At 41.4% G+C, this 24,987-nt stretch overlaps 1 protein-coding gene across 2 annotated transcripts in view; it reads left to right on the top strand.

Moving 5' to 3' along the window:
- ZCWPW1 (zinc finger CW-type and PWWP domain containing 1) overlaps positions 1–24,575 on the top strand; it is a 33,973-nt gene extending 9,398 nt beyond the window's left edge. Inside the window, exons 6-18 of one of the 2 annotated variants that reach the window (XM_043561298.1) lie at positions 191–278; positions 786–943; positions 1,125–1,247; positions 9,802–9,918; positions 10,661–10,781; positions 11,530–11,605; positions 12,033–12,137; positions 13,310–13,393; positions 14,238–14,304; positions 14,743–14,843; positions 22,806–22,866; positions 23,420–23,554; positions 24,104–24,575. In XM_043561298.1, coding sequence (XP_043417233.1) covers positions 191–278; positions 786–943; positions 1,125–1,247; positions 9,802–9,918; positions 10,661–10,781; positions 11,530–11,605; positions 12,033–12,137; positions 13,310–13,393; positions 14,238–14,304; positions 14,743–14,843; positions 22,806–22,866; positions 23,420–23,554; positions 24,104–24,411 — 1,544 coding nt within the window. In that variant the 3' untranslated portion in view covers positions 24,412–24,575. Of the gene's footprint in view, positions 1–190; positions 279–785; positions 944–1,124; positions 1,248–9,801; positions 9,919–10,660; positions 10,782–11,529; positions 11,606–12,032; positions 12,138–13,309; positions 13,394–14,237; positions 14,305–14,742; positions 14,844–22,805; positions 22,867–23,419; positions 23,555–24,082 lie in introns of both variants that reach the window. The other variant, XM_043561297.1, reaches the window with a different exon arrangement.
- The last annotated feature ends 412 nt before the right edge of the window (positions 24,576–24,987 follow it).

Raw genomic sequence — 24,987 nt, 5'->3', positions numbered from 1 at the left:
GTAGTTTTTCCTGAGAATTTTAAGGCTTAAAGGTCTATTATCAGACAAAACTCCAAAGATGGACTCTTCTAGGCATCATTTTAACGGAAGGTTACAGTTTGGAAATAATGGAGTCATTATTTTCTTTAATTGCTTCTCTGCTTATAGTATTTTGTTTTGGGAGAGATGGGATCTAGCCTTGATTTTTCAGAGACTTCCTGTGCCCAGCCCATAAGACGTACCCAATTAGACAAGGAACCAGGAATTGCTTCTTCTACTGATAATGATAATGCTGATGGGTAAGTTTATCCCAGTGAGGCAAGTTGGTCACAGGGTAGATTTAGCATTGGTAAATGGTTATCTATCTAGTCATTTTCTTTATATTTTATTTTATTTTTGAGAGAGAGAGAGAGCGTGAGCAGGGGAGGGGCAGAGGGAGAGGGAGACACAGAATCTGAAGCAGGCTCCAGGCTCTGAACTGTCAGCACAGAGGTGGATGCGGGGCCCAATCCCACAAGCCATGAGATCATGACCTGAGGTGAAGTAAGACACTTAACTGACAGCCACCCAGGTGATCCAAGTCTATCTAGTCATTTTCGTATCTCTATGGATTTCTCTCAGCTCAGGACAGATACCTGTTTGAACTGGGAAGAGTAGGCAAATAGATGGATAAGATGGCCTCTGGAGGCTGTGGAGAGCCTAGGATTTTTCTATACTCCTGACTTTTATCCTTGGGTTTTTTCAAGCAAAGGTATGACAAATGGCTCCTTTTTGCCTTTTCATTAAAAAGAAAATCTTATTTTCAGAGAGAAGGTAATGGTACCTCATATTCTAGAGATTTCAGCCACTAAGGAAGCTGGAGTGACCTCTGTGATAGAGACACCTAAGCCAGGGCAGCCAGATCCTCCGCCTTCTGAGAAGAAATTCAATAGATTCTCCTTAAGCAAAGGAAAGAAAGGAGCCCGTAAGTATAGTCAGATATACTTTGACATCTGGCTCAAGTACTTATTCCACAAAATTAGGGAATGGGACAGTGGGCAGGCTGAAAATTTTCAACCCAGGTCTTGAAACTATTAGATTATGATCCTTCTTCCTTATTTCACTGGCCCTCACTATCTATAGAGTGTTTTGTTTTATCTTCCCAGAAGATGAGAAAATGGAGAAAGCCCAAAGTGGACGTGAGCCCAGACAGAAAGCTCAACTGAAAAAAACAGTTCAAAATCATTCTCAGATCAGAAACCAACAAAAAGGAGAAGGCAGTGGTTTTGGTGAGTTCAGCATGATTTGGAAAACCTACCTGGGCTTGAAAATTGGAGATGGAGGACAGAGGCAAGGGTTAGGTTGCTAGAGGAAATTCTGCAAAGACAATAATTTATCTCTCACAGCTACTTGTAAGAGATACGCTGCTGTGGAAGAGAAGGCTTTCATTTATTCAGTTATTTAGTCATATAATCCATAGTTGTTAGATGCCTACTGTGTACCAGCCATTTTAGGATGTGCTGAGTAAATGTAGAATAAATTAATATATGCCTGTTGGAAGGGAAATAGGCTTGTGAGGAAGGCAAAAAAGAAAGCTACAAGGTGGGAGTAGACTTGAAAAAGTTTCCAAGAAAAGATACTACTTTTTTCTTTTTTGATTTAACTTTATTTTTTATTTTTTAAAATTTACATCCAAATTAGTATATAGTGAAGCAACAAGAAAAGATAGTACTTGAGCCATGTGTTGGAAGTATCATTTAGTAGGGTGAACTGAGGTGGGGATGAAGGTCAGAGTGATATTTATTGGTAAAGTTATGGAGGAGAGCTAATGATTGTAGCTTTTAGGTACCTTGCGGGGGATAGAATGTTGTAGGGGGAGATAAGGTTATAGGCATGCAAGGGCCAGATCATAAAAGGCCTTATATGCCAGGCTAAGGAATTTGAATTTTATTTTAAAGGTAAAGAGGAACCATTGACCTCTTTAGGGGAAAGTTGGTAAGATTTGTATTTTAGAAAGCTCACTGTGCCACTGGCATGGGAGATGGATTAGTGGGAGCATGACTAGACCCACAGAAATAGTGATCTAAACAAGGAAGATAGGCAGTAGCAGTGAAGAGGAAGAGACACATTTGAGATCTTTAGGAGGAAAGATCAGTATGATACGGTTACCAGTGGGATCTGAGGATGATCCTGTTTTCTGACCTAAGTGCTTGAAAGAACCATTATTTGAAATGGAGAATATAGAAGAAAGGGCACATTTTCAGACAGTGAATTAGCTTTGGACAAGTTAGAGGGTCTGTGATGAGCTTTTGCATCTAAGAAAGAGGTCTGGGCTGGAAATACAGGTTTGGGAATCATCTGCATCAGTAAGAATGGATGAAATTTTCTAAGAGGAGGGTGTGGAGTGCAAAGAGAAGAGCAATGAATAGAAAACCCATAATGTTTAGGGGGAACATAATGTTTAGGGTTAAGCAGAGGAAGAGCTGCACAGGAAGAAAACTAAGAACTAAGAGAAAACTCAGAAAGGTAGAATCTAGGAGAGTATGGCATCACAGATGCCAGGGGAGGAGAGAATGTCAAGAAAGAGGGAGTGTTTAGCCTTGTGCTGCTACAGAGACATCAAAGAGGATAAAAATTTGAAAATGCTCAACGATATTACAGGTAGGAAGTCATGAAAAGTCAGAAAGACGGGACACAGAATTTGAAGCAGGCTCCAATCTCTGAAGTGTCAGCACAGAGCCTGATGCAGGGCTTGAACTCACAAACGGCAAGATCGTGACCTGAGCTGAAGTCAGATGCTTAACCAACTGAGCCACCCAGGCGCCCCTAATTTATTTTATATTTTAATGTTTATTTATTTTTGAGAGAGATTGAGTGAGGGAGGGGCAGAGAGAAGGGGGGACAGAGGATCCGAAGCGGGCTTTGCGCTGACAGCCGAGAATCTGATGCAGGGCTCAAAGTCACGAACCGTGAGATCATGGCCTGAGCCAAAGTCAGATGCTTAACCACTTAACCGACTGAGCTACCCAGGTACCCCTTTAAGCTTTCTTTAAAAAAAAAAAAAAAAAAGAGACTTGGCCTGTGTGTCATGAGCATATGAATAAGTTGAGGGAAAATGATTTATAAAGGAGGAGAGAGTGAAGGGAATGAGAAGAGAGCCAGAGGGTTTATTCTTACTCAGAAAGGACACCTTAGCCTTTGACATTGGATGGAGGGCAGATAAACATGGATATAGATTTATTTATTCTTTTTTTTTGTTGTTGTTCTGTGTCTTTTTTTTTTTTATGTGAAATTTATTGACAAATTGGTTTCCATACAACACCCAGTGCTCATCCCAAAAGGTGCCCTCCTCAATACCCATCACCCACCCTCCCCTCCCTCCCACCCCCCATCAACCCTCAGTTCTCAGTTTTTAACAGTCTCTTATGCTTTGGCTGTCTCCCACTCTAACCTCTTTTTTTTTTTTTTCCTTCCCCTCCTCCATGGGTTTCTGTTGAGTTTCTCAGGATCCACATAAGAGTGAAACCATATGGTATCTGTCTTTCTCTGTATGGCTTATTTCACTTAGCATCACACTCTCCAGTTCCATCCATGTTGCTACAAAAGGCCATATTTCATTTTTTCTCATTGCCACGTAGTACTCCATTGTGTATATAAACCACAATATCTTTATCCATTTATCAGTTGATGGACATTTAGGCTCTTTCCATAATTTGGCTATTGTTGAGAGTGCTGCTATGAACATTGGGGTACAAGTGGCCCTATGCATCAGTACTCCTGTATCCCTTGGATAAATTCCTAGCAGTGCTATTGCTGGGTCATAGGGTAGGTCTATTTTTAATTTTCTGAGGAACCTCCACACTGCTTTCCAGAGCGGCTGCACCAGTTTGCATTCCCACCAACAGTGCAAGAGGGTTCCCGTTTCTCCACATCCTCTCCAGCATCTATAGTCTCCTGATTTGTTCATTTTGGCCACTCTGACTGGCGTGAGGTGATACCTGAGTGTGGTTTTGATTTGTGTTTCCCTGATAAGGAGCGACGCTGAACATCTTTTCATGTGCCTGTTGGCCATCCGGATGTCTTCTTTAGAGAAGTGTCTATTCATGTTTTCTGCCCATTTCTTCACTGGGTTATTTGTTTTTCGGGTGTGGAGTTTGGTGAGCTCTTTATAGATTTTGGATACTAGCCCTTTGTCCGATATGTCATTTGCGAATATCTTTTCCCATTCCGTTGGTTGCCTTTTAGTTTTGTTGGTTGTTTCCTTTGCTGTGCAGAAGCTTTTTATCTTCATAAGGTCCCAGTAATTCACTTTTGCTTTTAATTCCCTTGCCTTTGGGGATGTGTCGAGTAAGAGATTGCTACGGCTGAGGTCAGAGAGGTCTTTTCCTGCTTTCTCCTCTAAGGTTTTGATGGTTTCCTGTCTCACATTCAGGTCCTTTATCCATTTTGAGTTTATTTTTGTGAATGGTGTGAGAAAGTGGTCTAGTTTCAACCTTCTGCATGTTGCTGTCCAGTTCTCCCAGCACCAGTTGTTAAAGAGACTGTCTTTTTTCCATTGGATGTTCTTTCCTGCTTTGTCAAAGATGAGTTGGCCATATGTTTGTGGGTCTAGTTCTGGGGTTTCTATTCTATTCCATTGGTCTATGTGTCTGTTTTTGTGCCATATTTATTCTTTTAACAATAGTTATTAATGCCTTATGTTCTATTCCAGGCATTGTGCTAGGTACTGGAAATATAGTGGTGAAAAAAATAGATAATCCTTTCTTTCATAGAATTTACCATTTTAGTGTTTCAGGTGATAAACAAATATAGAAAATAACCATGGTAATATGGGGAAATTTTAAAGTGTTTTTCTTTTAAATTTTATTTATTTTGAGAGACAGAGAGGGGGAGAGAGCATCTCAAGCAGAGAATCTCTGTACTACCAGCACAGAGCTCGAACTCACAGTGAGATCATGACCTGAGCCAAAACCAAGAATTGGATGCTTAATTGACTGAGTCACCCAGCTGCCCCAGTATGGGGAAATTTTAAAATGAGAAATAAAATATATTAGACAATATGTTAGTAAGTTTAAAATTTTGAAAATAAATACACTTAACAATCTGGGGGGAAACAGGCTTGCACCAAAAACAGGCTTGTGCATACTTGAAAGAAAACTCTAGGAAGACTATGTAGACATCACACAAGATAGTCCAAGGCAATAAACTACTTTGTGTGTTATAATAACATGGTAACATAAGGAACCAGAGATGTACGTCTAATTTGGGAAGTTGGGCGGCCTGGGTGATGCCATTCCATCTCTTGCACCTCTTGGTATGAGGGCAAGGATTGGATTTTTCACTGGGAGATGGAAAGTCCACTCCTTTGGCAGTGCTTGTTGAGTCGAATTGTGATTGTCATGAATGTGTAAGCCTTTTGCTATAAATGAACCACTCTTCCTGTTTCTTACAGTTGTCAGGGAGAGATGAGTCCTCCCACAGTAGGAAATAGAAGGGGCGGTATCTGATAAATACAATCAGTTTGGGTGAAGTGAAGGAAAAGAATGGAATGTCATGGCAGGAAATAACAGAGACCTAATCAAGATTGGGCCAGTCAGGGAACACACTTGTAAGGAAATGACATTTAAGCTGAAATCTGAAGGAGGAGTAGGATGCGGAGAAAGAATTTAGGGAAGGTGCAGTTTGGCATATTCCAGGTTTTGAAAGGAAGCCAGTATGATTGGAGTTCAGAGACCAAGGGGAAGTAAGGCAAGAAAGTGGCTCCGGATTAATGTACAAAGTAAGAATTTTAAGTGCATTGGGAGCCACTGATGAGGTTTTTTTTTTTTAATGTTTATTCATTTTTTAGAGAGAGAGAGTGAGTAGGGGAGGGGCAGGGAGAGAGGGGACAGAGGATACAAAGCAGGCACTGTGCTGACAGCAGCAAGCCTGGTGCGGGGGTCAAACTCACAGACCATGACCTGAGCTGAAGCTGGACACTTAACCAACTAAACCACCCAGGTGCTCCGAGTGGGGCTGACATCATCAAATTAATGTCCTAAAAGACTCCCTTTGTGATTAATTGAAAAATGAAGTATGTAGTGACAAGAGTAGACAAGTGAGTCCTAGGATTAGATACTTTGGTGGCTTAGATGAGGATGTTGAAAGTGGAAACAGAAGTGGATGGTTTTAAGATATGTTTTGTATGTAAACTTGTCAGAACTTGGTAATGAATTGGATATGGGGGGAGGTGAGAGAGAGGCAAGAATATGTTAAGATGATCAGTTTCTGGCTTGAGCAGTTACTTGAGAGGGGTGAGGAAAAGTAGAGAAAGAACAAATTTGTGAGATAAGATCAAGCACTTGGGTTTGGGCCCATTAGGTTTGAGCTCTTTGTGACACATCCAAATGGTGATTTCAAAGAGTAAAGTGGCTGTAGGAATCTGGAACTCAGAACAAAAGCTAGATGCATCATTCATCTGTATGTGGTCAGACACGAAGATGGGTTTCAAACCTATAGGAGTGGGTGAGTTTGCTTCAGGAAAAGTGTAGCATGGGGAACTAAGGCCGTGACTGGGCTTTGGAACCCCAGGGTTTAGAGACGGAATGGAGAATGAGGAGGGAGCTGCCAGAAAGATGGGGGGAGCGGGGAAATGAAGAAGGGGGAGATCATAGAACCCAAGGAAACTGGTGTCAACTGAAATACTCGTAGTTTGTGACATCAGTTTTCATTATCATAGAACTGCGTCATGAGCCTCAAGCAGTTTTCTGGAGCACATCATCCTCTCTTCTAAGTTGTTTGAGGGGAAACTTTATTTTATTTATGTTTATTTCTTTATTTATTTTGGGAGAGAGAGAGTGTGTGTACGTGCAGGAGTGCAGAGGAGAGGCAGAGAGAGAGGGAGAGAGAGAATCCCAAGCAGACTCCGATTAGTGCAGAGCAGGAGGTGGGGCTCAATGTCATGAATCATGAGATCATGACCTGAGCAGAAATCAAGAGTCTGACGCTTAACCGACTGAGCTACCCAGGAGCCCATGAAAGGAAACTTTAAAGAATTGTGTGTTCTTTTATTGGAAATTTTATCTCAAGCCACAAATCCTTAGTTCTACATCATTAGGATTCATTTTTCCTATTCATTTTCTCAGGAATATTCATTCTTTTCACAACCAACCATTTATTTTATTGATCTGTGTTTACTTTTATGGTCTCTGGCCCCTTTTCCCACTCTTTTTTTCTAGTCTTGGTAGATCACCTCTATAAACATCAAAAACAGTTACTGGGAGCTGTTTTTTGTTTTGTTTTGTTTTGTTTTGGACAGTGTTGTTTTGCTTTTAAGTATACAAAGTTTCCAGACTTATATTTATCATATCAAAGATACAAGATGCCAGCTTGTAGTGACCAGAAGAAAACCAGGTAGGAAGCCAGTACAGAAGCTTCCAGTGGACCTGGGCCAGTTTGGCCAGTGAGAGTCCTGCTGCCACTTGTCTTTCCATTGGTCCAGAGGCAGGGCTGGTGGGTGGCTTGGTGGCCACCCTCACAGGAGGCCTGTGCATGAGTCAGGTCCGTGGGGGCTCTCTTGGGTAGCCCAGCGCATTAGCTTCCAACTCTGAATCATAGTATTTCTGTCTTGGTCCTTGATCAACTTTCTCTGGTTGCCGAGGCAGAAGGTACAGATTTGTTTGGGCTGGATGTTCTTGCCATCTCGGTTTGGGGCAGCAGCGTGGAAGAAGGCAGGCCTGGAGTGACACAGTTGGCTGCCGGTTGCTGCAGGCCTCGCCTATGAGCAGCCTGGGAGGTACGGGTCTCCGTGGCCCCCTGTGGTAGCTGTGGTGCTGCACGCATGTATGCATCCCGGGCTGGGCAGCTGTCTTTTCAGACTAATGTATCACTCTCAACCGGTACTTTTTTTTTCAAAATAAAGTAATTCAAAACCTTAAATATGAGATACTTTGAAAGGACCCAAATGTAAGTCAGCTGCTTCTCTGAAGGATGATTTCAGTGGAATGGAGGGCATCCCTTATGTTCAGGCATGTAAGGTAAAACTTGACAGTGGGAGAGTGAACTTACGTGGAGAAACATGTTGGCTGGTGTTGTTAATTATGATCCTAGGGTGTATACCTATGTGCATGGTTATGCTCTGCTTCTTTAGCAATGCTCAGTTTCTATGAATGTAGGCACAGAAAAGGTAGCATGTGTTCATTCTGGGTTGTGTTTGCCCAGCTGAGTGGGAGGAAAAGTGGAGGGCAAGAGAGTTGAAGATGTCTGCTCTAGAATCTAAGGAGTCAAACCTGAGTAAGAACAGAGTGAAGAAAGGAGGTTGCCACTAGATTGGCAGGAAGTTAGAGGCCAGTAGATTGGTGACCTGGGTAAAGTGAAAGTTGCTATAAGGGTCTTTGAGCAAGTGAGATGGGAGACCATGCATTTTCATCAGAGAGGAATGTTTGGATCAGTGCTTCAGGGGAGTGTATGGTTCCTAAGGATGAGTGGATGGGGCATGCAGGAGGGGGAGTGCACCACTGAAGTGGAGTGCGTTACTGAGGTGGCATAGAGGAAAAGGTCAAGGAACTCAGAGAATGGGGTGCTTTTTGAGTTACTCCTATGAAAACAGTGGCTGTCTGGAATGAGGGCAGGAGGTGGAAGGAGGAGGAGAAGGCTGAACCAGATGCCAGCATCTTTCCAAGGGAGATGAGAGGGTGGCATAGTCCCATGGCATAGATCTCAAGGGAGGGAGGGTTTTTATGGGAAGGATAGTAAAGGTCTGGAAGTGGTGATGAGGAGTAAGGATGATGTTGACCCCACTCTTTGGCCTGGGGTGTGTGAGAGGGAACAGACTCCACTTAGAGAGCTGTGGGTGGGGTGGAGTTGGGCAGGGGCATTGTCATTGGTGCATCACCAGGTTTCAAAAAGGAGGTGGATGTTCAGAAAAGTTGAAGATATGTGGACTTTTTGTTGCTCTTGTCTAGAATTCCAAAGAACACAGTGGAAAGGTTTGGGATGGAGAGAGGGGAGGCTGTGAGGAAAATTGGGTCAACTTAGAAGATGTTGGTGGGGATAATGGTTTGGAAGGTAATAGATAAAAGGAATGCTAGGCCTTTGATCAAGGCCTGAAGTAAATAGTTGATTGAGTTGATAGACTTATCTCTGTCTTTTGGAGGAGGGTAATCTCAGGACTGTTGGTTCCAAAGACTGCTACCAATCACTGCAGTGATTTGGTGACAGGTAAATCAGTTGAGATTCAGATAGTAGTTCTGGATGTTGTACACGAAAGATGCTGGTTAGCCCTTCAAAAGAACTTTCCAGTAGTGACAGGCCAGTGGAGAACGAGGCACGAGCCAGAAAGATGCCAGCCAACCTTTTCAAGAACTGTTAATACATTGGGGTGCCAGGGTGGCACAGTTAAGTATCCAATTCTTGGTTTCGGCTCAGGTCATGATCTCATGGTTTGTGGGTTTGAGCCTTGCATCGGACTCTATGCTGGCAGCACAGAGTCTGCTTAGAATTCTCTGTCTCCCTCTCTCTCTGCCCCTCCCCTGCTCACTCTCTCTCAATAAAAAAACAAACAAACAAGAAAACAAACAAACATGGGAAACACTTGCTTTTTTCCTGGGGGAAGGAGAGATGATAGTATGGTATAGGAGAAAGATTGAGATGTGAGACCTGGGATCCAAGTTCAGCTCTGCCACTGAGTTAGATTGATCTTCAGCAAGTCAATTATCTTCTCTGAGCTTAGTTTTCCCACTTATAAATCTAGGATTAGACTATTTGACCCCTAAGGCTCTATGATTTTAATGAAGGTATATTGATTTTAGTTGGACTGAAGAAGGAAGAGCATATTTTTGTCTCACTTTTTTTTTTCTGTTGCAGGTCAGTGTCTCGTCTGGGTCCAGTGTTCCTCCCCAAACTGTGAGAAGTGGAGGCGGCTTTGTGGGAACATTGACCCCTCAGTGCTTCCAGATAATTGGTCCTGTGATCAGAATACAGGTAGAATGGACTGGAGAGTTTTTTGTTTGTTTGTTTTTATTGTTCTTTCCTTTCTTTCTCTGTATGTATCCCTTAGATTAAATATGTCATAGATGTAGTTATAATCCCAGGGGTCCTTGTAGTGTTCGGGAGAGAGGAAGGGATCTTCCTTGTCATATCAAGATGAATATGACATAATGGGCTAGAAGAAGACACCCTGAAGAGTTATATTGTGGGAAGGGCCTGGAATCTAAACGTACATTCTAAGTGGATTCCATCTTCTTCAGCATTAGTCTGACCCTGCTGGTCCTGATTAGGTTATTGGTGTTGGGTTGGTGGATAAGAAGGGATATGGGATCCATGGGGAAAAGTGGGTGAGAGAGACAGCCAGTGGTTTAGAATTCTAAAATGTTTGAAACCACTTGGAAGAGTATGATGATCTAACCCAGCCCAGTTATTTTAAGGATGAGGTAACAGAGTCTCAGAGAAATTGCTGTCATGATGTTATGTAGATGGAAGCAGGGTCAAATAATGTGGGTCAGGCAGAAGTTTGGAATCTCTTTCTGTAACGTACATGGAGGCAGCACTCTTATTCTAGCTGTAGCTGCATTTCCTCCATGGGTCTTTGTTCTTTGTCCATACCTGTCTCCCAGTGCCCTTTTGGTCCCACCTGGTGCATACTCTTGTCCTCTCTCCTGCCCTCGTCTAGATTTTTACGTGATGAGGTTCTTTCCTTCCCTTCATTCCTTCTCTTTTTTGGCAGACTTGAAGTATAATCGCTGTGACATCCCTGAGGAGTCCTGGATAGGGCATGAGAGTGATGTGGCCTATGCCTCCTACATTCCAGGATCTATCATCTGGGCCAAGCAATATGGTTATCCTTGGTAGGGCACCATGGCATAGAACATCCTTCATGAACTTGGGAGTGGTAGATTCAAGCAAAGAGGGAAAGAAATAGAAAGCATTTATAATGGACATGGTACCTGCCTTAGAAAGAACATGAGATGAGGGAAAAGATAAAGTACCAAGCTGGGAGGCTTTGAAAGAATGTGTTTTCTAAAGGTTTCACAGTGGAGGTGGTATCTCCCTGGAAAAAAGCATCTGACAATTCTACTCTGGGTGGGCAAGAAAAAGGAAGGTGGCTTTATGGCATTTTTAAAACATTGAGATATGAGAGATATATAAAGTAGAGAGGACAAAGAAGGGTGGGATAGTTTCTTCTTTGGAGATGTCCTAGTCAGAAGATTTTTTCTCAGGGTTGATGGAAAGCCTAGGTTAAGGGAGGGCGCCTGGGTGGCTCAGTTGGTCAAGCATTTGACTCTTGATCTCAGGGTCTTGAGTTCATACCCCACATTGGGGTCCATGCTAAGCATGGAGCCTACTGGAAAAAAAATATATATACTCTTACTTGGAAGATTCTGAGCTTCTTTGTATACTGATAGAAGTCACTTTAGTCATTTGGTAGTGACTACTGGGGGAGATCACCAAGGGTGGAGGTCTATTTTTAAGATCCTTTGTTTGCAAAACATATTGCTCTTTTATGTACATGTGTATTGGTGAATTTGTGTTCTATTCCTCTAAACCATGTAAACCCTTCCTCTTCTGTTCCCTATACCCATCTGTCTTCTCCAGGTGGCCAGGCATGGTAGAATCTGATCCTGACCTGGGGGAATATTTTCTTTTTGCTTCTCATCTTGATTCCCTGCCGGTGAGTTTTCCTGGCTTAGGGTATGTAGGTGCTTGGGCCAAAATAATGAACAAATCCATCCTAATAGATGTGCAGAGTTAGAAACATAGACATAGCCAGAAGACATGAGTAGAAACCGACACTTAGCTAGAGTGATAAACACAGAAACAAGTACCCACATATAGAATACAATACAAACTTGTATCTAATTAAATATTTAGTCATTACCAGGACATTTATGATTGTGATAAATATGCTTTGGTTGGGATTCTTGATGTCAGGATGGAAGAACAGCAGTCTGAGGTGGGTGGGTCAGGTATATGGCATCAGATGAAGCCCAACACCTCTTTCCTTGTGAATCCTCAGTTCTTCCTCCACCTTTTCGGGTTGGAGGGCCAAAGCAAAGAGAAGGACTAGGGGCCATATGAGAACCATTTTTCTATTTCAGTCTAAGTACCATGTGACATTTTTTGGAGAGACAGTTTCTCGTGCTTGGATCCCAGTTAACATGCTGAAGAACTTCCAGGAGCTGTCCCTGGAGCTAGCTGGAGTGGTAAGCAGCCCTTGGGGGTCAGTTGTGATACAGGTAACTTGAAAACTAAATCGGCCCTTTATTAAACCTGATTTTGTTCCAGGAGAAGCTGTGTTGGGAGAAAGTCCCATGTCTGACCAAGTGTGCAAGGGTGAGGTTATTCATGAGGGACTCTTCTTTCTATCAGGTTTGCAGCAGGATAATGATTTTTCATAGTCTCCTTCCTTGCCTGCAGGCGGGGGGCCTTCCTGAAGACTGTGGTTTTCTACAGTTTAGCCAAGGCAGGTGTGGCAGAAATGAGGACAGGTTAACTCAGATTTCTCAGTCTTGGTACTATTGACATTTTGGGACAGATAATTCTTTGTTGTGGAAGTCTGTCCTATGTATTTTAGGATGTTTAACAGCATCTCTGGTCTTTACTGGTGTCTAGCCAAGGGGTGCTACTGCCCTTGGACTCAGTCGTGACAACCAAAAACATTGTCTCTAGACATTGCTAAGTATCTTCTGGGAGGCAAAACCTCTCCTGGTTGAGAAACTAAAAATATTAACTAAAAATATTTCTTCCCTGTAATCACTTTGGATTCAGTCAGCCTTAAAAATGAGCAGAGGGTTGCCTGGGTGTCTCAGTCAGTTGAGCATCTGACTCTTGATTTTGGCTCAGGTCATGATCTCATGGTTCATGGGTTTGAGCCCCCACTTGGGCTCTGTGCTGTGAGCATGGAGCCTGTTTGGGATTTTCTCTCTCCCTCTCTTTCTGCCCCTCCTCTGTGCTCTCTCTCTCTCAATAAATAAACTTAAAAAAAAAAAAAAAAAGAAAAAGAAATGAGAAGAGGCCTACCAGCTCTGGGGCTTTTGAAAATCAGGCAGTGAGTATTAAATCAAGCAGCTGGATCTGAAGAAACATGTGAGAAGCTCAAAAGTGGAATTACCTGAGTTCCTTTAATCTTGCCTTTTCACATTTCCATGAGATTTACTTTGGAGAGGCCACCAAAATGTTGGTTGACAATATTGGTAGGAATTGGTGAAAAGTGTGTTGGGTGATAAAGGGAGATTATGTCTCTAAGCTCAAAAGATTAAGAATAGGAGTGTCATGTCAATATCAGGAGCCAGAAAAGATCATGTCTGGTGAGTAGCAGTCTTTTGGAATTATTTCTCTACTATTTATCATTGACTCTAATCTTCTTCTATTTCAGAAAAGGTGCAGGAACAAGGATTGCAGTCAGAAACTGGGAGTGGCCCTGACGATGGCTCAGGAGGCAGAACAGATCAGTATTCAGGTGGGAGAGTGTTCAGACTACATACCTGCTCCTCTTTGGGACCTGGGACACAAAGCAAACCGTATACTGTCTACTAAAGAAAAGTGGCTTGTCCTTCCCCATCATCCAGTCTTAGTCTTAGAACTAGTCTTTTCTTTCCAGGACAGATTACTTTAGCTCCTTAAATCATTTATTCTTTTTCCTACCCTTGGGCAAATGGGATCTTCTCTCATCCTACATAGAGACAGTTTGTAGTAGGGGGCATCCTACCTCCGTATTTAACTTTAGATCTCAGATGTATGAGTCTTAACCTCTCTTTTATGCAGTGTTTACCCTCAAATTCTGCCTTTGGGTGTGCAGTGGAGAATGACAATTATAAGTAAACTGGAAAAAGAGATTATTATAAGAATATATTGCAGCATATAATTATATAACATAATGTAAATATATAATATAAAAATAATGTTATAATGTATTATAGTTAATCTTCGTAAAAATTTAGATAAACAGAATATGAAATTTTAAGTGAAAATGGTATGGAATATGAATATAAAGTATGTAACTAAAGTCTTTTTTTTTTAGCGTTTATTTATTTATTTTGAGAGAGAGAGAGCTCAAGCAGGAGAGGGGCAGAGATAGAGGAAAAGAGAAAGAATTCTAAGCAGGCTCCGTGCTGTGTGCTGTCAGCACAGAGCCGGACATGGGGCTCAAGCCCACAAACTGTGAGATCTTGCCAAAGTCAAGAGTCAGATGCTTAACCAACTGAGTCACCCAGGCACCCCCATAACTGAAGTCTTGAAGACAGAGGGGAAAAGTCATCCTTGGGAGAATAGTGGATGATGCTTTTGTTTCTTGGTTCCCTCAGGAACGGGTTAACTTATTTGGTTTCTGGAGCCGATACAATGGATCTGACAATAGTCGGGAAGGAAAAGGTAGGATCAGTAAGAGGATAAGGATTAGTGAAGGACGTGGGGAGAGGATGTAGAGAGGGAGATGGTCCTTCATGAGGGCAGAACTGAAACTTCATTTTATATCCGATACCATCCATCTAGTTCTGGATTCTAATAGGAGGCTCTCCATGAATGCCATTGACCCAAGTATCTGGGAGGGAGGGATGGATGGATAAATGGATGGGTGAAGAGAAGAATGGAGAGAAAAAGAGGATGGGGAGGGAGGGCACATGTTAAAGAGTGGTGGGGGTTTGGAAAAGGTGGGAACCATGATAACCTAGGGCCGTGTTTTGTGGAAGAAATGCCACTGGGACATGAGAGGCAGAGTTAGAAGACTGCTTCTCTGGGATCAGCTCAATTAACTCATCATCTAATTTATTGGATAAATTCTTTAGCCTTTCTTTCCTATTCCTGTTCTAGACATAACGCTTACTGGGGCTAACAGCCCAGATTCCCGCTTGGAGAAAGAAGGGGAAGAGGCCGTGTTGGAGGAGGTGGAGGAGGAGGAAGAAGAGGAAAAAGTAAGAGTGATCTTGGGGATTCCTTTTAGGAGATTCCTGTAGGACGTCTGGTTAGCATGAATTTATATTTACTATGGAACCATCCTATTCCTGCCTCAGGGTGGACCTGACTAGCTGGTCTTATCTTCTAGGGGTCTTCAGGGAAGGAGACCCTCTTTTTTCCTCAGTTATTCTCTCTAATGTCTCACATTTCTAGGAATTTATTTCTTGATTATCATCCCAGTTCCTAATGTAGTTTTTGGTTCTTACTAGAGCAATTTCAGAGAATAGCAGGGTGCCTCTGTTTACACTCTCTTCTTCCTTGTGTACACACTTAAGATATTCATTCACTTGTTTCCTGTGGGTATTTTCAAGCATATGAAATATAGATTTTTAAAAAATATTTAAAGACTTTTTAAAGAGTGGTTTTAGGTTCACAGTAAAATTGAGAGGAAAGTACAGAGTTTCCATACCCTGTCTCCATACATGCATAGCCTTTCCCATTATCAACACCCACCAGAGTCATGCATTTGTTTCCAATTGATGAACTGACATTGGCACATTGTAATCAACCAAAGTCCATAGTTTACATTAGGGTTTACTCTGGTGTTGTTACAGTCTGAGTTTGGACAAATATATAATGATACATATACATCATTATAGTATCATACAGAGTATTTTCACTGCTCTAAAAATCCTGTGTGCTCTACTTATTCATCCCTCACCCCGCAACCCCTGACAACCACTGGTCTTTTTATTGTCTCCATAGTTTTGCCCACTCCAGAACATCATATAGTTGGAATTATGTAGTATGTACCCTTTTCAGACTGGCTTCTGAGAAATATGCATTTAAGTTTCCTTCATGTATTTCATGGCTTGATAGCTAGTTGTGTGTGTGTGTGTATATACATAATATATACCTATTTACATATACATATTATATATATATATATATTTTTTTTTTTTGCTGAATTTTTCCATTTTCTGGATGTATCACATTTATTTATCCATTCACTTACTGAAGGATATCTTTGTTGCTTCCAAATTTGGACAATTATGAATAAAGCTGCTATGAACAGCTGCTTACAGGTTTTTGTGAGAACAAGTTTTCAACTCCTTTGAGTAAATAGCAAGGAGCTTGATTACTGGATTGTATGGTAAGAATATGTTTACTTTTGTAAGAAAACACCAAACTGTCTTCCAAAGTGGCTATACCATTTTGCATTCCCACCAGCATTGAATGAGATTTCCTGTTGTTCCACATCCTTGCTAGTATTTGGTATTGTCAGTGTTCCAGATTTTAGCCATTCTAATAGGTGTGTACTGGTGTTCACTGTTGTTTTAATTTACGTTTCCCTGATGACATATGATCTGGAGCATCTTTTCATATTCTTACTAGCCATCTGTATATTTTTTTTGGTGAGTTGTCCATTAAAGTGTTTGGTCCATTTTTTAAATTGGGTTGTTTATTTATTTATTTATTTATTTTTAGTTTTAGGAGTTCTTTGTATATTTTAGATAACAGTCCTTTATCAGGTGTATCTTCTACCAACCAGCCGATTAATTATTTATTTCATGGATCATGCCTTTAGTGTTATATATAAAAAGTCATTGTCGGGGCGCCTGGGTGGCGCAGTCGGTTAAGCGTCCGACTTCAGCCAGGTCACGATCTTGCGGTCCGGGAGTTCGAGCCCCGCGTCGGGCTCTGGGCTGATGGCTCAGAGCCTGGAGCCTGTTTCTGATTCTGTGTCTCCCTCTCTCTCTGCCCCTCCCCCGTTCATGCTCTGTCTCTCTCTGTCCCCAAAAAAATAAATAAACGTTGAAAAAAAAATTAAAAAAAAAAAAGTCATTGTCAGGGTGCCTGGGTGGCTTGGTTGATTGAGCGTCTGACTTTGCCTCAGGTCATAATCTCACGGTTTGTGGGTTTGAGCCCATGTTGAGCTTTGTGCTGATAGCACGGAGCCTGCTTCAGATTCTCTGTCTCCCTCTTTTTCTGCCCCTTGCATGTTGTCTCTCTTAAAAATGAATAAAAGTTAAAAAAAAAAGTCATTGTCATACCCAAGGTCATCTAGATTTTCTATGTTATCTTCTAGGAGTTTTATAGTTTTACATTTTACACTTAGATCTATACTACATTTTGAGTTAATTTTTGTGAAAGGTGTAAGGTTTATATCTAGATTCACTTTTTTGTGTGTGGATGTCTAGTTGTTCCACCATATTTGTTGAAAAGACTCATTGCCTTTGCTCTTTTGTCAAAGATCAGCTGACTGTTTTTTTAATTTTTTTTTTATTTTTTATTTTATTTATTCTGAGAGAGAGAGAGAGAGAGAGAGAGAGAGACAGAGAGACAGAGCAAGCAGCGGAGGGGCGGAGAGAGAGGGAGACACAGAATCTGAAGCAGGCTCCAGGCTCTAAGCTGTCAGCACAGAGCCTGACACAGGGCTGAAACTTACAGACCATGAGATCATGACCTGAGCCGAAGTCGGTCACTCAACCAACTGAGCCACCCAGGCGCCCAAGCTGACTGTTTTTATGTGGGTTTATTTTTTGGGCTCTCTATTCTGTCCCATTGACCTATTTGTTCTTTTGCCAATTCCACAGTCCTGATTACTATAGCTTTATAGTAAGTCTTGAAGTTGCCTAGGGTCAGTCCTCCAGCTTTGTTGGCTATTCTGGGTCTTTTGCCTTTCTACATAACTGTAGAATCGGTTTGTTGATGTCTACAAAATAGCTTGCTTGGATTTTGTTTGGAATTGCATTGATCCTATTAGATTAAGCTGGGAAAAACGAACACTAAACAATATTGAGTCTTCCTATCCACAGATGTGGAATATTTCTGTTTATTTAGTTCTTTGATTTTATTCATCAGAGTTTTGTAGTTTTACTCGTATAGATCTTGTACATATTTTGTTGAATTTATATGTAAGTATTTAATTTTTTCGGTGCTAATAAAAATGGTATTGTGTTTTTAAATATCAAATTCCACGTGTCCATTGTTGGTATATAAGAAAGTGATTAACTTTTGTATATTAACCTGTATCCTGCAACCTTGCTATAAACACTTAATAGCTGTGGAGTTTCTGTCAATTCTCTTGGATTTTCTGTATTGACAATTATGTTATCGGCAAACAAAGACAGTTTTACAGTTGACCCTTGAATAGCACAGGTTTGAACTATGGAGGTCCACTTATGTGTGGATTTTTTTCAGTAAATACACTGGAGTACTGTAAATGTATTTTCTCTTCCTTATGGTTTTAATATTTTCTTTTTTTTACCTTTACTCTAAGAATACAGTATATAATATATATAATGGACAAAATACATGTGAATTATCTGTTATTGGTAAGGCTTCTAGTCAAAAGTAGGCTACTAGTGCTTAAGTTTTGGGGGAGTCCAAAGTTATACACAGATTTTCCACTGTGCAAAGGGTCAGCACTCCTAACCCCTGCATTGTTTAAGGATCAACTGTATTTATTCCTTCCCAGTATCTATACCTTTTATTTCTTTTTGTCTTACTGCTTTAGGTAGAACTTCCAATATGATGTTGAAAAGGTGTGATGAGAAGGGACATCCTTGCCTTCTTCCTGATCTTTGTGGGAAAGTTTCTAGTTTCTCAGCATTAAGTATAATGTTAGTTGTAGGTTTTTGGTAGATGTTCTTTATCAATTTGAGGAAGTTACTCTCTTTTCCTAGTTTACTGAGAGTTTTTACCATGCATGGGTGTTGGATTTTGTCAAATGCTTTTTCTGTATCTATTGATATGATTATGTGATTTTTCTTTTTTAACCTGTTGATATGATGGATTACATTAATTGATTTTCAAATGTTAAACCAGTCTTTCATACCTTGAATAAATTCCACTTGTTCATGGTGTATAATTGTTTATACATTGTTGGATTCAATTTACTAATATTTTTGGCCATCACTATGGAGTATTTTTGCATCTCTTTTCATAAGAGATATTGCTCTGTAGTTTTTTTTTTCTCATAATGTCTTTGTTTTGATGTTCAGGTAATGGTGGCCTCATAGAATGAGTTAGGAAGTATTCTCTCTGCTCCTTTTCTCTGAAAGAGATTATAGAGAATTGGCAGAATTTCTTCCCTAAATGTTTGGTAGAATTTACCAGTGAACCCATGGGCATGGTGCTTTCTGTCTTAGAAGGATAACTACTAATTACTGATTCAATTTTGTTAATAGATACAGACCCTATTCAGATTGTTTCTTCTTGTGTGCATTTAGGCAGATTGTCTTTTAAGGAATTGGTCCATTTCTTCTTGGTTATCAAATTTGTTTGAAAACAATTATTCAGTAGCGCCTGGGTAGCTTAGTTGGTTAAGTGTCCAACTTGGCTCAGGTCATGATCTCGTGGTTCATGAGTTTGAGCCCTGCATTGGGCTCTGTGCTGACAGCTCAGGCCCTGAAGCCTGCTACACATTCTCTGTCTCTCTTCCCCTCCCCTGCTTGTGCTCTGTCTCTGTCTCTGTCTCTCTCTCTGAAAAATAAATAAACATTAAAAGAATTTTTTAATAAAAAAGAAAAGAATTATTCATAGTATTCCTTTATTATCCTTTTAATGTCCTTGGACTCTGTGGTGATGACTTCCTTTTTATTTTCTGATTTTAGTCATTTGTTTCCTCTCTTTTTCTTAGTTAGCTTGGCTGGAGGCTTACCAATTTTATTGATCTTTTCAGAGAACCAGGTTTTTGTTTCATTCATTTTCTCTACTAATTTCCTGTTATTAATTTCATCAATTTCTACTCCAGTTATTATTTATTTTCTTTTGCTCACTTTGGATTTAACTTGTTCTTCTTTTTCTAGTTTCTGAAGGTTAAAACTTAGACTGTTGATTTTAGATCTTCTTTTCTTTTTAAAAAAAAATTTTTTTTTTCAACGTTTATTTATTTTTGGGACAGAGAGAGACAGAGCATGAACGGGGGAGGGGCAGAGAGAGAGGGAGACACAGAATCAGAAACAGGCTCCAGGCTCCGAGCCATCAGCCCAGAGCCCGACGCGGGGCTCGAACTCACGGACCGCGAGATCATGACCGGGCCGAAGTCAGACGCTTAACCGACTGCGCCACCCAGGCGCCCCTCTTTCTTCTTTTCTAATAAATGTGTTCAGTGCTAAATTTCCTTCTCAGTACTGCTTTCTGTGTATCCCACAAATTTTGATAAATTGTGTTTTCCTTTTCATTTAGTTCATATTTTAAATTTCACTTAGTTCAATATTTTAAAATCTCTCTTGAGATTTCTTCTTTGATCCATGTGTTATATAGAAGTATGCTATTTAATCTCCATGTATTTGGAAATTTTTTGGTTATCTTTCTGTTATTGATTTCTAGTTTAAGTCCGTTATGGTCCAGGAACAGACATTGAATGATTTCTATTCTTTTAAATATATTAAGTTTTGTTTTATGGCTCAGAATGTGGTCAATCTTGGCGAATGCTACATGTGAACTTGAGAAGAATATGTATTCTGCTGTTGTTAAAGTACTTGGAGAATTGACCTCTTTATCATTATGTAATGCCCTTTTTATCCCTGATAACTCTCCTTGTCTTGAAGTCTGCTCTGTTTGAAATTAGCATAGCTACTCCTGCTTTCTTTTGATTAGTGCTAGCATGGTGTATTTTTCTGTTTACTTTTATAATCTCTCTCTCTCTCTCTCTCTCTCTCTCTCTCTCTCTCTCTCTATATATATATATATATATATATATAGCTTTATGTTTAAAATTTTTTTAATGTTTTATTTATTTTTGAGACAGAGAGACACAGAGCATGAGCAGGGGAGAGGCAGAGAGAGAGCGAGACACAGAATCCAAAGCAGGCTTCAGGCTCTGAGCTGTCAGCACAGAGCTCGACGCGGGGCTTGAACCCACAAACTGCGAGATCATGACCTGAGACAAAGTCGGACGCTTAACCAGCTGAGCCACCTAGGCGCCCCTATAGCTTTATGTTTAAAGTAGACTTCCTGTAGACAACATATGGCTGGGTCTTGTTTTTTAATCCTGATAATCTGTGTCTTTTAATTGGTGCTTTTAGATTATTGACATTCACAGTAATTATTAATATAGTTGGATTAATATCTATAATATTCGTTACTGTTTTCTATTTGTTGCCCTTGTTCTTTCTTCCTATTTTTGTCTTCCACTCTTTTTCTGCCCTAAGTGGTTTTAATCGAGCACCTTATATAATTCCATTTTCTCCCCTTCCTTAGCATATCAGGTGAGGTGTTCTTTTCCTTTGGCTTCTTTCAGGGCTTTTTCTTTTTTTTTTCTTTTTCTTTTTTTAAGTTATTAAATTCCAGTTAGTTAACATACAGTGTAATATTAGTTTCAGGTACACATTATTATACTCAGCACTTCTGTACATCACTTGGTGCTCATCACAACAGGTGCACCTTAATCCTCAAGGCTTTTTCTTTTTTTTTTTTTTCAACATTTATTTATTTTTGGGACAGAGAGAGACAGAGCATGAACGGGGGAGGGGCAGAGAGAGAGGGAGACACAGAATCGGAAACAGGCTCCAGGCTCTGAGCCATCAGCCCAGAGCCTGACGCGGGGCTCGAACTCACGGACCGCGAGATCGTGACCTGGCTGAAGTCGGAGGCTTAACCGACTGCGCCACCCAGGCGCCCCAAGGCTTTTTCTTTATCTCTGATTTTCTGTAGTTTGAAAATAATATGCTTAGGTATAGTTGTTGGGCATTTATCCTTCTTGGTGTTCTCTGAGCTTCCTGAATCTGTGGTTTGGTGTCTGACGTTAATTTGAGAAACTTCTCAGTCATTATTGTTTTCAATATTTCTTGGGTTTCTTGCTTTTTTTATTATTATTTTTTTTTTACATTTATTTATTTTTGAGAAACAGAGTGAGACAAAGCACGAGTGGGGGAGGGGCAGGGAGAGAAGGAGACACAGAATCCGAAGCAGGCTCCATGCTCTGAGCAAGCAGTCAGCACAGAGCCTGATGCGGGGCTCGAACCCACAAATTGTGAGATCATGACCGAGCCAAAGTCGGAGGCTCAACCGACTGAGCCACCCAGGTGCCCCGGGTTTCTTTCTTTTTTTTCTTCTCTGGTATTCCCACTGTGCATATATTATGCATTTTATAGTTGTCTCACAATTCTTGGATATGCTGGTCTTTTTTTTTTTTTTTTTATTCTTTGTTCCCTTTGCTTTTCAGCTTTGAAGGTTTCTGTTGAGATATCCTCAAGTGCAGAGATTCTTTCCTTGTCTGTGTTCCATCTACTAATAAGCCCATCAAAGGCATTTTTTTTCATTTCTATTACAGCATTTTTTAAAGTTTATTTATTTATTTTGAGAGAGAGAGAGAACAAGCGAACGAGCAGGGGAGGGGCATAGATGGGGTGGGAAGAGAGAATCCCAAACAGGCTCTGTGCTGTCAACACAGAGCCCGACATGGGGCTTAATTCCATGAACCATGAGATCATTACATGAGCCAAAAACAAGAGTTGGACACTTAACTGACTGAGCCACCCATGTGCCCCTAATTTACCAGGCCATGCTAATGGCCTAGCTTTATTTCCTTCTCTTGTACATAAAGCCTTGTACTGACTAATATCAAATAGAATGGGAAGAATGAACATTAAAAAAAAATTCTTTTAAAGTTTATTTTTGAGGGACAGAGCACAAGCAGGGGAGGGGCAGAGAGAGAGAGGGAGACACAGAATCTGAAGCAGGCTTGAGGCTCTGGGCTGTCACACAGAGCCCAACTCGGGGGTCAAACTCACAAACCATGAGAACATGACCTGAACTGAAGTTGGATGCTTAACTGACTGAGCCACCCAGGCACCCTGGGAAAGATGAACATTTTTATCTTTGTTGTCATTGATTTAAACAGTATCAGGCTCACAGAATCCAATTTGATTTCCCTTACCCCACCCATCATTTCTGTAGCACCCCACTCTATTAAAAGCACAATTATGTGACTTAATTTATATTTTCTTATTTTTCTCTCCCATTTTCAGGACTCAACTTTGCCCAGTCCCAAGCCAGCCAAAATTCAGACAAAAAACCCCAAGGCAAGAGGTAAGCAAGCCAGCTGGGAACAGGTATGTGCTACCATTAAGGCAGGGCAGAAATAGACAATGGGAAGGGTCTGCAGGTCACAGGATCTTACTGCCTGTCTCAGCTTTAAAATCTGCAAAAATGGTCAAGGCTCCTACTGTGTCATCAGGGAAGCTGTCCTCTGCCAAGCGAGTACATCTCCTCGCTTCTGTGCACTGATTATAAAATACTAGATTAAAGGTGGAATGAATGTCTTAAATTCTTAGCCAAGAAGGATGGCTTCCTGGAGAAGGCAGTCTATGAGGAAAAATATAAAGAGAAGAAGATCCAGAACAAACAAACAAACAACAACAAGAGAGACAGACAGAGAGACGGAGAGAGAGAGAGAGAGAGAGAGAGAGAGAGAGAGAAATATTTGGGGAAAAGGAAGGAACCAAAAAAAGTCACTAGATTGAGAATGAGCAGAGGATGTGGGGCACAGACTAACTGTGGGAAGTCTATGGACCCTTGCCGAGCTGTCATTTAGAGAGAAATAAACAAATGTCCTTCATGGTTGTTGGTGGGGGTGATGCAGGCATAGCAGATGGACGAGATGGGATCCTGCAAAGAAAGACAACGAAGAGATCTCTGGGAAATGAATCTGCAGCAACGCCTGTACGCATAATGGGAAGGAAAGAAGGACACAGGAATTCAGAGCCTGACCAGCCAGGTAAGGCTCAAGTCCTGGGAAAAACTATGGGAAATGAGGTTCAAGTCTGTGTCTCCCTTCCCTAGATCGTTTCTTAACTTTATAGCTTTTTGTTACTTTTAAAAAGAACAAGAATTAAGCATCTCAGATGGTAGAGTGCAGTACACACTGTAGAAACATAATGGTTATTCGTTTGATTTGATCCAAGCACAGGAGAATGGTGAGGAGGGGGGAACAGACATTTATCAAGTATTGCTGTGGGCTGGCTAGATAGACATTTGCTGGCTCCCTTGAATCTTTCAATATCTCTGTGACTGGACATTTGCCATTTTAGAGATAAGGGGATTGAGGCCCAAAGGGTTTATAATTTGCTGAAGACCCATGACAGGCATATGCCTAGCATATGGCTAGAATCCAGGTCTTTCTGACTTCAAAGCCCATTTTATTTCTATTGAGAAAGATCATATTTCCTAGAGATATTTTTGTAAATAGGAATGTAGGGGTTTGACTTGTAAAAAGCCAGGACAGATGGCCTAATAGGGCTCTCAGTTTTATCACTTTTTCATCCAGGCCCTAAGAAAAAATTTAAAGCTCCCCAGAGCAAAGCTGCAGGAACCAACTTCCCTGAGGACAAAGAAGCTAGGATGGAGCCAAAGGGCCTGACCCCACCAGCTCATCTTGGGGCTTGTCCCATGGTGGGGAAAGAAAGCTCCAAGTGTCCTCAGGAGGCTGGAGGTGTCCTCCATGACGATGAAGCCTCCAGTGACCTGGACCTGGAGCAACTCCTGGAAGATGTTGGAGAAGAGCCGGAGCAGCTGGAGGAGCCACAGTGTGGAGATGACCCTGGGGAGTTCACCACGACCTTCTTTGAGGAATAGCTGTGTGCTCCTGCCTCACCCGCTTCCACAGGAGCAGCAGAGAGAGCCCCTCAGAGGGTCCCTGAGAAGCTACCAAGTGTGGGGTTTGTTCCTCGGCTACAGGCCAATTGGCTAAAGTCACGGCTCTGCAGTTTATGTGTTAATAAAACAGGTTACTGGCTTAAGTGGTTCCATTCGTCTCTAACCACATGCTTCCCTTGGCTTCTCTCCTCGCCCCCTCCACCCCGGTCCCTGTGGCATGTCCCTGTTTCTGGTGGGAGGCCGGCACAGTATAGGGATCTGGGAAGGCAGTGAGACCCAAGTCCTGGGAGGAGGCCGTCGAGAAGGGCAGGTCTGGGTTCAGACCTGACTCAGCCACTTACTAGGTGTGTGGCCTTGAGAAAAGCACTAACCATTCTGGGTCTTCTCTTCACGCCTCCGGTGAGTGCATCCAGGACTGTATAAGGTTGCTGGCGATGCTTACATGAGTGATGCACTTAACGCGGTACATGTTATGGTAGCAGAAGTAGAATGGTTAGATAAGGGGGCAGAGTCTGGGCTCTGGGCTGGCTGCCAGTGTTTGGTGTCCCCCACCTG

Source organism: Prionailurus bengalensis, chromosome E3 (genome assembly GCF_016509475.1).
Source record: "Prionailurus bengalensis isolate Pbe53 chromosome E3, Fcat_Pben_1.1_paternal_pri, whole genome shotgun sequence".
Taxonomy (NCBI): Eukaryota; Metazoa; Chordata; class Mammalia; order Carnivora; family Felidae; genus Prionailurus; species Prionailurus bengalensis.
This window is presented reverse-complemented; position numbering and strand designations above follow the sequence as displayed.